General features: G+C 34.6%; 1 protein-coding gene across 1 annotated transcript; it reads left to right on the forward strand.

Moving 5' to 3' along the window:
• Positions 1-10,750: 10,750 nt before the first annotated feature.
• Positions 10,751-12,777, forward strand: LOC112741148 (uncharacterized). Its single transcript, XM_025790008.3, has one exon. The coding sequence runs from the start codon at positions 10,927-10,929 to the stop codon at positions 11,875-11,877; it is 951 nt and encodes a 316-aa protein (XP_025645793.1). The 5' UTR covers positions 10,751-10,926; the 3' UTR covers positions 11,878-12,777.
• The last annotated feature ends 807 nt before the right edge of the window (positions 12,778-13,584 follow it).

The following is a 13,584-nucleotide window of genomic DNA, read 5'->3' on the forward strand; positions in this document are numbered from 1 at the left end:
ATCGCATCTAAATTAAGAGTCTGATAATCGTTTGAAACTTCTGATAACTGTGACACAAGTAACAGGGGAGGAAGAAGAAATCGAACACATCACCAGATGGGGTATCTGGTACATATTCCCCAGATGATTCACTATTGGTGGACGAACCACAGTCCACAGCATAATTCGAATCAAACTTATTCAACTCTATGTCACTAGTACCCTGCCGACGAAGTCAATCGGCCTCATCGGGACCGATACTTCATGGGTATTGAAAAAGATGATCCAAACTCACCAAACACATCACGAACCCCTGCATACAACTCCATTACATGTTGTGGCATTAGTCTACGATGCACATCAAACATTATACTAATGTGCTTATTAGTAAAACATCCTATTAGTAAAATCTCCACTAGACAACGGTGATAGGAATCTATATGCTACTCGGACAACCTCCTTCGAACCAATTGCCCCCTTGTTACTCAAGATGACATTCTTAAGTGCATTTAGAGAATCAACACGGAAAGTACATAACATTACAGTTGAATTGTATTCAAATATTACTCCCTCATCACCGTTTTTAATTATTCCATTGGGATAAACCACTGTATAAAAAAACTGATTACTAGCCCTTTTTTAAAGAAAAATAAGGGAAGAATAGATAAAAATAAGTGAGATTTGGTGTGAGGAATACAGGCTAAAGAGTTATGTATATAAATGTTTTTTTTTTTTTGTTTACCCAAATGGTATCCTTCAACCCGACAGGTTAAGCACTAATCTGTCGCGGATCTGAGTTCCATTTAAGGGTCTACCGTTGACCAATGAGTTGCTGCATGCACAAAGTAGAGTTCGAACTCTCGACACTTGTTTAAGCGAACGAGTGAGTTGACCATTCGACCAACCATAGATGTTTTTTTGTTATGTATCTAAGGTGCAAAAATTCCTATTTATTTAAGAATGTATCTCGAATACAATGCCATCAAATTCGTTATGGATGTATCCCAGATATAGTGATAGAAAATCTATTATGACTTTAATCCAGGTACAGATTTGTGCACATTTTTTTATTGTTCATATTTAAGGTACAATGTATCCGGAATGTTTATATAATGTGATTTGTTCCATTGAATTCGAAATATGAGCAATTATAAATAAAAATAAATACTTTATATTTTACACATTTTTATAATTATTGTATTTAATTTTTAAATAAAATATCTCGATATTTATATATTGGAATGGCCAATATAATATTTTACAGCATATTTTTTTGTTATCCTAGACATAACATGAGATCTCCTGAGTTTAAAAGGAAAAAGAAAAAGTTTTAGACCATATCATGAAATCAAATATAGTTTCGCAGTTATAAAAATGTTGTTAAACTTCTAGTTTTGAAGTTAAAAGGAAGAAAAAAAATGATAAACATGAGTCGTGCTAATATATAGATTTCAAATAATATGATTAGGTTCCTTTAATTTATTTGAATAATACAGATGAATAAAGAAAATATTATTAGATACCACTTAGATATCGTGGCAACATGAGTGACAACCCACAATAGCTGGTGTAAATTCTTTCTCCTCTGAAATCTGAATGTTATGGTCTAGTAAAATAACGCTACCTATACGTCGCTTTATATATGTATTTTATATTTAAGTGACAAATTATTGTAGTTGCTTGGAAAATAAAATAATAAAAATATATAACTATATTTAAATAATACGCGATATAAACATGTGATCTAATATATGTCTTCAATATAAATAAAATCATATTATATGATTTTGTTAGGTATCATAATTGAAATTATTCAAACTTCAAAATTATAGTATGCATTAGAATTGGAATTAAACTTTGTTCTCTCACTTTCGGTCATGATTAAAATACCCCTTCCTTTTTTATTTTTTTGTCGTTGTTACGATTAAACTTGGGTCTCAAACAAATTAGTACAAATTCATGGGCCGGGTTAAAATAGTTTGGACCGGAGTGATGGAGGAAGCTTCCTGTGGATTCTTTATTTTTTCGCTAACCGCTAAGAACTTCGGCTTTATCACTTGGCTACAAAATTATTGACGTATACTAAAATAAAATCTTCATGCCATCTAGAAATTTCTTGCAAGTAATTTTTTTCTTAATCACGTGTTTAAATTGATAATAAAAAAATTACAGATAATAATATCATGGAAATTATTACGAGATTATGTATGTAAATACATTCTTTTTGTCTCTATCATCTTGGACCATAGTCACCAAAATCTTCAATATCCTGAGCTAATGGATTGGTTAAAAAGGTGTCTCTAATTCTCCCTATTTTTTGGTGCTGCTGTTTCTAATATAATACTCTAAGCGTGTGTCACGTGTATAATGTAGGAGCTTTAGCTAGCTAGTTAGCTTCCCAACTAATACACTTAAGTGATTCATTCTGTTGGCAAATCGAGTTAAGAGTATGAAAGTAATACTTAATATTCTAGCGCCAAATACAAGCCACCAAGAAGGATTCAAGAAAGATAATATAGTTTACTCAAAATAAATGCACGTATATATATTTTTTTGAAACAAAAAGTTCCAATAAAGTGGAGCAGTACAAACTATAAAATTACTAGATAATAAAACAAAAAATTAAATTGTAGTCATTTTTGATATTACCATTGTTAGTGAAGACAATGAAAAACCTTTTACATTTAGTCCTTACAGCTGAGTAAGTTATGACAGCTCAATACTATTCAGTTAGACTTTAGCTTAACAGCTAACTAACTTGTAATCACTTATCTTACCACTTATTAACAATGTATAAAATTCACTGTAACAAATAGAGAACTCACTTTTCTTTTCACTTTTTCAATGGATTCCCAATTTCACTTTCCTCTGTTCTCTCTCTAATCTCTCTTTCTTCTCGTTAAATCAACTTTAAGACTTCTAGTACCTTTCATGATATCAAAGCTTCGGTTCTGATCTATGGATCACCACATTTCTTCCGCTACATCAACTTAGGCAGCACAGCAAGCTTCAATGACGTTAATCGCAAACTTTCCAGACACAATCAAACTGGATGAAGACAATTTCAAAGCGTGGAAGCGTCAGGCTCTTGCATGTGTCAAAGCAAACAAATTACAGAGTCACATCACTACAAATTCAATTTCAAGCAAATTCAATTCAGAACAAGATCGAATTGAAGAAAAAATCTCACAAGAGTTTGAAGCCTGGGAGCAACGTGATGAGTGTTTGGTCGCGTGGATGCTCTCTGCCATGAATGAAGTCTTCGTGAACAAAGTTGTTGAATATGACTATGTGCACGAAATCTAGGCGTCACTGGAAGAATATTTCACAGCCAAGCAGAAATCAAAGATACGAATGTTGAAGGCACAACTAAAGATGATCAAGAAACAAGGTACAACAGTAATCGAATACATAGCCAAAATTAACAAGACAGCCAACTCTCTATTTGTGCTCGGTGCTCCACTTTCAAAAGAGGAACATTTTGATTTTGTGCTAGGAGGATTAGATGAAGAATTTAGTGCGTTTCTTACCATGGTAAATTCAAGAATTGACTCGATGACTGTCGGTGAGCTAGAATCCCAGCTTCTTGCACAAGAAGAGGTAAATGAAAGATTTAGAAAACCAGATCTCACCATGGTGCATGCAAATCTAGCTCAAAAAGATTCTGGATCAAGCAAAGCAAGTAGTGAATTCTCAGCAGCAGAAGAGTCCTATAAAGGCTACTATGCAAGAGGACAATCGGGAAGGCGAGGCAGAGGACGAAACTCCAGAGGAGGTAGATCTTGGTGGTCAGGAAGCAAACCCCAGTGTCAACTCTGTGGAAGGATTGGCCACACAGTCTGGCAATGCTTTCACCGATTCAACCAGCACTATCAAAATCCCCAACTTCACAACCCTAATGGTGGCCCTCTACCACCAAACAGTGCGTTCCATCAGCAAACTCCTCATGCTCACCCACAACCCCTCTATCCACAAAATCAACAATCAACTACTAGCACTCAGAATCCTCCTCTTCAAGCACTGCTCGCCTCAAACAATTTTGACAATGGCTGGTACCCTGACTCTGGAGCATCTCATCATCTCACATTCGATCAGATGAACCTACTCAACAGCTCAGAATACCAAGGACTTGAACAAGTGTTTGGAGGTAATGAAAAAGGTATGAGTATTGCTAATATTGGGAGATCTATCATGCATGCATCTATGTCAAACCAATTTTTCAAACTCCAGAACTTGCTTCATGTACCTACCATTTCAAAAAATTTAATCAGTGTCTCAAAATTTGCACTGGACAATGGTGTGTTCTTTGAGTTTTGGCCTTATGTGTGTGTGTTGTTAAATGCCAGGAGTCCAAGAGGATTCTACTCCAAGGCAAACTTAAAAATGGATTGTATAGGTTCATTGACATCCAGATACCAAGTCACATATGGAAGCCAAATAAAACACAAGCTTCACAAGCTTCTAATGCTGAACAAGAAAAGAAAATAAATGCAAACACTATCACTATGGATAAGAGAGCACAGAATGAAAGTAAAAGAGCAACAAACAGCAATAATGAGAAAAGAAAAAGTGAAATAGAGGAAGGAACAGATAGAAGAATATCAAATTGTAGTAATAGTATAGAAAGGAGTAACCACATCACTACACACCAAGTTGCCAATACCAGTAACTTGTGTAATAATACAATTAGGAATGTTGATGTTGATACAAGCAGCTTGTATAATAAAGTAGTGAATTTTGGTATACCTGAACAATCTGATGTAGTACATCTTGATGCACCTACACAACTTGTACCTTTTGCTTTCTTTAATTCAAATAAATCTGCTGCTGATATGACTGTTGCTGATTATCATAGCCCTGCTCACTCCAATTGTGATAGTTTTGTCCATTCTTCTCGTGATATTCCTAATAAATCTGCTGTTGTGGCTGTAACTGAAAGAACTACACCTAAATCTATTGTTGCTGCTTGTGCATTTCTCACAAATTCCACTGCCAATAATGCTACTGATAGCCTTAATGATGTTACTAATGATCCTCCCCCCAACCTGCTGCACCCTTCCACTACAGCCAATCCCCATAACCAAAACATAAAAACCCCAACTAACACCCTTAGCCCTTTTGACCTATGGCACATAAGACTTAGTCATCCCTCCCAAAGAATCACCAAAATTGTCCTTAACCAAACACAACATTCCCTTTTCTCTTCCCAACAGCACCCCGGCCTTTTGTGAACCATGCACCATCAACAAAATCCACCAACTCCCCTTTCCACAATTCCACTCCCAATACACAAAACCCCTCGAGCTAGTCTTCTCTTATCTCTGGGGACCCTCACCTCAACCAAGCAAGTCCAGATTCAAATACTATGCATGTTTCATTGATGCCTTCAGCAGATATACTTGTACTTTTCTTCTCCAAAACAAATCCCAAACATTCTCAGCCTTCCGCCAATATAAAGCCCTTATTGAAAACAAAACTGAACAAAAAATCAAAGCCCTTCAAATTGACAATGGAGAAGAATACATGTCAAACACCTTCAACCAATACTTAAGAGATCAAGGTATACAACACAGACTTACCTGTCCCCACACACATCAGCAGAATGGCTGTGTGGAAAGGAAACATCGACACCTGACCAAAACCTCCCTCACCCTACTATCACAAGCATCCCTACCTCTCTCCTTCTGGGATGAAACTGTCCTCACTGCAACCTACCTCATAAATAGGTTACCAACCCCAACCTTAAACCTCACGTCTCCTCTAGAGACCCTATTCAATACCACACTAGATTATCAATCCCTAAAAGCCTTCGGCTGTGCCTGCTACCCTTGGCTAAAACCATACAACAAACACAAACTAGATCATAGGTCCACCAAGTGTATATTCATAGGTTACAGCCCTGATCACAAAGGGTACAAATGCCTGTCCCCATCAAGAAGAGTTTACATGGCAAGAAATGTCATCTTTAATGAACTTGATTTTTCTTACCCATCATTGTTCAAACCACAACACTCCTCAACCACACCAAAAACACCCTGAATACCACCCTGTACCTACACTTTCAAATCACCCTGCATAGACATTCATGATGCATCTCCCACTAATACCAATGCCATATCTAATTCATTACAAACTGCACAAATTCATGTCATTGATTCTGAGTCTGAAACTAACCTTGTTAGAAGTGCAGATTCCTTTGAAATTGTCCCTTTGCAGGTAAAAATTGGACCCCATATACAACCTGCAACTGCCATCACAACACAAGTTCCTCAGCTGAGACCCAACACTCAACCCAACAGTGCTGTGCAAAACACACACCACATGCAAACCAGGAGCAAAAGTGGCACCACTAAGCCAAGAGTGTTCACTGCCGCATTAACCCCAAATATAGAGTCACTCATCAATCTTCCCAAATCCATCACTCAGGCCCTTGCTACCCCACATTGGAGAGAAGCCATGGAAGAAGAATACTCAGCACTGATGAAAAATAACACATGGAGACTCGTTGACCCACCTCCACACTCAACACTCATAGGCTGCAGATGGGTGTTCTGGGTCAAAAAGAACCCTAATGGCACAATTCAAAAATACAAGGTGAGACTTGTAGCAAAGGGTTTTCACCAAAAACAAGGAGTTGATTATGACCAGATCTTCAGCCCTGTGGTCAGACCTGCAACCGTTCGAGTAATGTTAAGCATTGCATTTGCCAAAGGCTGGAAAGTACACCAATTCGACTTCAACAATGCATTTCTGAATGGCGATTTCAATGAAGAAGTATACATGCAACAATCAGAGGACTTCACCACTCCAAACTCGCACCAGGTCTACAAGTTAACGTTCTCTCTATGGCCTCAAACAGGTCTCAAGGGCATGGTTCACAAAACTCAGCTCTACTCTCCTCAAATTCGGCTTTGCAAGCACCAAATCAGATGTCTCTCTTTTCACTAGATTCACCCCTTCCTCAGCAGTTTACATCCTAGTTTATGTGGATGATATCTTGGTAACTGGCAACTCAGAATCAGAAATTAGCTCCATCATGACCCAGCTCCACAGTACCTTCTCCCTCAAAGCCCTGGGTGAAATAAACTACTTCCTTGGCATTGAAGTCAATCACAGCAGCAACGGGACAGTAACATTAAAGCAAACTAAGTATATTCAGGATCTTTTGAAAAGAGCAAAAATGAGTGATGCTAAATCTGTGCCCACTCCTATGACCTCCTCTCTCAAGCTCTCAGCCTTTAGTGATGGCAGTTTCAACAATCCTACACTATATAGATCAATAGTTGGAGGCCTGCAATATGCTACGATCACAAGGCCAGAAATTTTCTTCTCGGTTAACAAAGTTGCTCAATTTCTCCACAACCCTCTTGACTCTCACTGGAAGGCTGTAAAAAGAATCCTCTGATATCTCTCAAGCACAACCAAGTATGGTCTAAGGTTCAGAAAGTCCACAAACTTCAGAGTTTATGGTTTCTGTGATTCGGATTGGGTGAGTGACATTGATGACAGGAAGTCCACCAATGGGTATGAAATCTACCTAGGCCCCAACCTGGTATCATGGGCAAGTAGGAACCAATCTGAAGTCTCAAGAAGCAGTACAGAAGCAGAGTTTAGAGGCATTGCAGATACAGTAACTGAGATAGTCTGGTTGCAAAACTTACTCACTGAGGTCAGAATACCATGCTCTACTAAGCCTGTAGTATACTATGACAACCAAAGTGTTGTTCTTCTATCTGCCAACCCAGTCCTACACAATAAATCAAAGTACTTCGCTCTTAATCAGTCCTTCGTAAGAGATTTTGTCACCAAAAAGGAGCTCTTCATTCAGCATATCTCAGCACAAGACCAACTGGCAGACACACTCACCAAACTCCTCTCAGCAGCATCATTTCTCAAGTTTCGGAATTTACTTAGAGTATTTGAAGCAGGCCCGTAGAAAGCCCTTGATTTGAGGGGGCATGATTTGAGTGGGCATGTTAGTGAAGACAATAAGGAACCTTCTACACTTAGTCCTTACGGCTGAGTTAGTTATGACAGCTCAGCACTATTCAGTTAGACTTTAACTTAACACCTAACCAACTTGTAATCACTCATTTCACCCCTTACTAACAATGTATAAAACCTACTGTAACAAACAGAGAACTCACTTTCCCTTTCACTTCTTCAATGGATTCCCAATTTCACTTTTCTCTGCTCTCTCTCTAATCTCTCTTTCTTCTCGTTAAATCAACTTTAAGACTTATGGTATCTTTCAACCATCAATAACTAAAAGGATCAAAATTAATCTATTTTTTGTAATTTTTAATCGAGTTGTTGATAATTCTCGTAAGATCTGCTTCTTAATTCCTTAATATCTTTTCAGTCAAATATTTCAGACGATAGCACAAAATTCATCAACAGATAATAAACCGATAAACTTCTCTGTTCACCTTTAAATCGCATCTCAGATAACTCTTCAACTTATTTCATTCTAACCAACACCCCAAACAATGCAACTAGACGTATAGTTTTGTTAGCTTTAGTTGTTTCAGAAAATTATATTTTTTTAAAGTCAAATCATTGTATTGTAACAAAATTAACCTAGCTAATTGGCAAAACATAAATAAATAAATAATTTAATTGGACGTCATTTATTACGAAGCCGCCAAGAATGAAGTCAGATCCTGTTGTGCAAATTTAAATAATAATAAACTAAACAAATTTAAAAATATATATTACTTAGTAAAGAGATTTGTGATCTTATATTGCGTAGTTGATGATGGGCTTGTGTCTACAAAGACAAGAAGAACACGAAAAAGTTGGTGAACCTCTGGCAATTCCATGCAGCCCTAGTGGCCCTTCAAGTTATATTTGAAAAAATAAATAAACTTATAAATAAACATTTTGATTCCTGACCAAAAGACAAAAAAAAAAAAATGATTAACTAACCATCAGGATGTTAATTAAATTTAATCCTATTTTTATATAATTCTATATTATCATTATTCTATAAATTTGCACAATTGGAATTTGGAACCTTTAAATGTTATAATTTTTTTTTACATGTAAACCTATTTATTATTAATTACTGCTGTTTTTCTCACGTAGATAGTTGAAGGGACTGTTTTGGTTATACTTCTATTTTGTTAGAAAATTTTATTTTTGTTATTGTTATTAATTCAAGAATGAAGTACTACTTATTGTAATTTTATATGTTTGAGTGGTGGGGAAGGAAGGTAGTGTTTGGAAGAAACCTGCTCTACATTATTCCTTCAACCTTCGGTATGAAAACCACAGTAACAATGCTTAACAAACTGCATATATGAAAAAAAAAAAAAAAGTTATTTTTAATTGAAGGTTAATTGAATTCGCAATTCTTGAACATAGTAATAGTTATAAAATAGTATACATAGATAAGGACAGAAATAATAAAATATATACGTGTCTGCGTCTTAAATTAGCAACTGGCAGTTTCGTAGAAGAAATGAAAACGTGAAAAGAGTAGTACAAGATCATAAATATTATAAAAAAAAATTAATTTTAATATACTAAAAGTATAAAATATTTTACATAATTAATATGATTATATTTATTTTTTAATAATTATTTACATAATCGATATAAAAAAATACATTTGTCATAGTAGTGTTATATATTATATTTCTTTGATTTTAACATTGTTAAAGTTTATTTTAGAAGTAATTAATGATGCGTACTATTCTTTTTCTCATTGTAAGATCTTGTCTAAACAGTGATACAAGTGATTTTTATTACTTTATATACATTGTCACTCTTTCTTAATAGTACATCAACGTAACTACTTTATCTGTACATTAAGAATAGTATTATATATTTTTTTTACCAAAAATAAAAAATTTAAATCCGTAACCTCTTAATTGAATATGAAGAGATTATTTGAATTATAATTCATTGGCAGAATAGTATTATATATACCTATATATTGTTTAAGCTTTTTTATTGGGTAAATAATGAATAATTTAACCTTTTTATTAGACCACTCATAATAGCTAGTAAAATAAGACATTATCCTTTTGAATTTGAGTCTTATTAGACAAGTCTCTAGAATAAAATTATATGCCAAGTAAGTAGAAACACATGACAACAACTAATTTTACTCTAACTACCCTTTTAGTCTAGAAAAACAGAATAGTTTGGGGATAAGCACACAAATTCTATTACTTTCATCTAGAAAGTCAGCCCTATCTCACGTTATTCACTCATTTTGGTCACAAATTGAAAATATAATTAATGAATAAAAACCAGCTTATTCTTCAAGCCACCAAAGTTGGACTTCAAAATAAATAATTAAAAAAAAAACCTCTCATGTAAAATAAATTAATTATCAAAATGCTAGAGAATCAAGAGGGTATCTAACAAAAAATCAGCCAAATATTTTTGGATGAATCCAAAATTTTTATGTAGATGGTGCTTATGTTAGGTATTAGGATATTTTTTTTACTAAGTATCAAAATGTTTCTTTTTCATACTAAATGGATATTCTTTTATATATTTTATAAATTTTTTTGTATATTAAGAATCAGAATTGTTAGAAGCTATGTGATCCTCGCCCCTATTTCTCCAACATATCATTTAAAATTTTAATTTAAAGTGAAAAACAATTAATATTAAATATTATAAATTAAAAACAAATAAAATTAAATTAATTAAATTATTTATTTTTTTGACTGATCACCTCTTAATTTCATATACTTTTCCATTAATTATTTGACCCTAGAGAACCCTTTGACACACTCCAAAGAAATTAAAGCCATGTCATCAATTTAAACATCTCAATTCAATTCATCACTTATAAGTTATAACCACCTTATTATCCCTCTACAAAGAACTCTCCATAGCACCCTTCTTTAATTTTTTCCCTCCTAAAACTTTCTTCTTTTCCCTCTCATAAACATAAACACAAACACATAGAAGACACAAAAAACTAACATGGGAACTTTGGTGGGACATGTAGCACCAGGTTTTGGGTTCATGCTAATAGGTTTATGGCATCTCTTCAACCACATCAAGCTCCATGCCATTAACCCCAACAACTACACTTCTCCACCATGGTTCCCAACTTCAAGCTCCAAGTACCTTGAGCTCTTCCTCATCATGTTTGGCTGCACTGCTTCCATATCCATGGAGCTCTTCATCGGCCCCGACCGCCACCAACCCTTCGACCCTGACGGCACCATTCCCTCCAACCACCTCCACAACTTCGAGCACTCCTCCATCTCCATGACCTTTTTTGTCTACGCCGCCTTCGCCATCGTTCTCGACAAACTCAACATCCAAGCTCAACATAGCATTACTCAGTTGATTGGAGCCATAGCCTTTGGTCAACAACTCCTCCTCTTCCACCTCCACTCTGCGGACCACATGGGCCCGGAGGGTCAATACCACATGCTCTTGCAACTTCTTGTCCTTATTTCTTTATTAAGTACCCTTTTGGGAATTGGAACGCCGCAGAGCTTTTTAGTAAGCTTTGTGCGTTCCATTAGCATATTCTTTCAGGGAATATGGCTTATGACTATGGGATTCATGCTGTGGATCCCAGGTTTTATTCCGAAAGGATGCTTTATGAATCTCGAGGAGGGTCACAAGGTAGTTAGGTGTCACGATGACATGTCACTTCATCGCGCCAACTCTCTTGTGACCATCCAGTTCAGCTGGTTCTTCATTGTTGTCACCGTTTTCGCGGTGTCTTTGTACATAGTTTTGGTCAAATTTTACAAGAACAAGATCGAGTATTTTCCTACCAAGAACGAGGAAGAAGAAGAGGAAGAGGAAGACGAGTCAAGCGAAGACCTTGAGTCTCCAAAGAAGAACATAGTTGGGAACTCCATGAGGTTCATCCATGTTGGAAAGCCGTATTCATCGCTTGACATTGAAAGGTAATAAGATTTGAAATACATGGCTGTAAATTGCGGTCACAGTCAATTGCTGTAATAAGCCGCAACAGCAGCAATATTGAGACATGAAGCTAGCAAATTAAACTATGAAGGATTACTTAGGTTTGTGGTCCCATAATATGTCAAACTCCATATTTTACATTCATTTTATTTTTTTTAAAAATAAATAATTATTTGTACCTATAAAAGATGAAAACGCTGACATATGTATTTATACTAGATCGAAATTAAATTTGTACTCACCAAGATACTCTCTGTGTGACAAAAGTATCTGTTTTTAAAGAGTTGGAGTGCCAAGTAGTTTACTTTCGATTTAGTGTGGATACATATGTCAGCATTTTTATCTTTTATGGATACAAATGATCATTTATTCTTTTTTTATAGTGTATATACATAATGATAGAAATTCAGATTCAATTATTTTCAGGTGAAGTTAATACTTATAAATCGTTAAATAATTTAACAAATTTGATTAAATTATTATTTAACGATTTTTAAATATCAACTTCATATAAAATTAATTGTACTTGAGTTTTTATCATCCACAACTTTTAAGTTAACATCATATAAATTTTTTAATTGATGGCTAGTTTGTTAATTAAATGAAATATATGTTGTTAACTTAAAGCCTATATATTATGTGGAGATATAAAACAAGTGTAAATTTTGGGTGACGTTGTAATTAGTGGTGATTAGGTGGGTTGGTTCATGGTACAATACAATGTTTGTTTTAGTTTTTCTTTTTCCCGGGCATTGGGGAAAAGAGATTAAATTAATTAAGCCAGCTGAAATTAATGTGATTGGCTTAATTAAACTTGTGCGTGTGGATTACAATATTACATACACGTCTATATATTTTGTTTAGAAGGTGACATTTATTTGATTTGATGGTTTGTGTCTTGATGATGATGATTGCTAAAGTATTATCAATGTATATATACATGTACGTATTCCGTGGAAATATCAAAGAAATTTCCTCTATTGATTTATATGGGTTATCACTTATGGCCAACAGTATTTGATTTGTTGTATTATGTTCTTTTCTAATTTCTTGGGTACATGGATATGATTTTAATTTGCTCGCTGTTTAATTTAAGGTATCTATTCCAATGAAGATTTAATTATTATTATTATGTAAAGATACATCATTTTAACTATTAGATGATAGATTGTAGAGTTTGATTTTATTTGAAGTAAAAATATTATCTTTATTTAAAATATTACTAAATAAATAAATTATACTTTTTAAATAAGAATCATCATAAAAAAATTGTTTTTGGCATCTTCATAAGAGCAGTTACCTTAATTTAATTTGTACCTGTTTGGCAGTTTGAGAATGGTAGCAAATGGGTTTGTATCTGTGGAAGAAACCTTAGGCAGTGGACCCATGGTTTTAGTTTTTTTTATCGCCTTATAATATATGCTTCGCATTATTATATGGAGACATTTGTATATATTAAGATAATTAATTATATGCCACTGAGTAATAGCTCAAATGGCATAGTCTCTCCATACTCAATTAAGAGATTGTGGATTCGAATCTTCTATCTTTTGGTAAAAAAAAAAAATTAATTATATATAGGGGCATTTACGTCTTTGAAAAGGGGATTAAAAAGAAATCAGGTAAAAAAAAGAGAATTAGCATTAAAAACATAAAGTTATATTCGCTAATAAATATATATATGAAGCAGAT

Source organism: Arachis hypogaea, chromosome 14 (assembly GCF_003086295.3).
Source record: "Arachis hypogaea cultivar Tifrunner chromosome 14, arahy.Tifrunner.gnm2.J5K5, whole genome shotgun sequence".
NCBI lineage: Eukaryota > Viridiplantae > Streptophyta > Magnoliopsida > Fabales > Fabaceae > Arachis > Arachis hypogaea.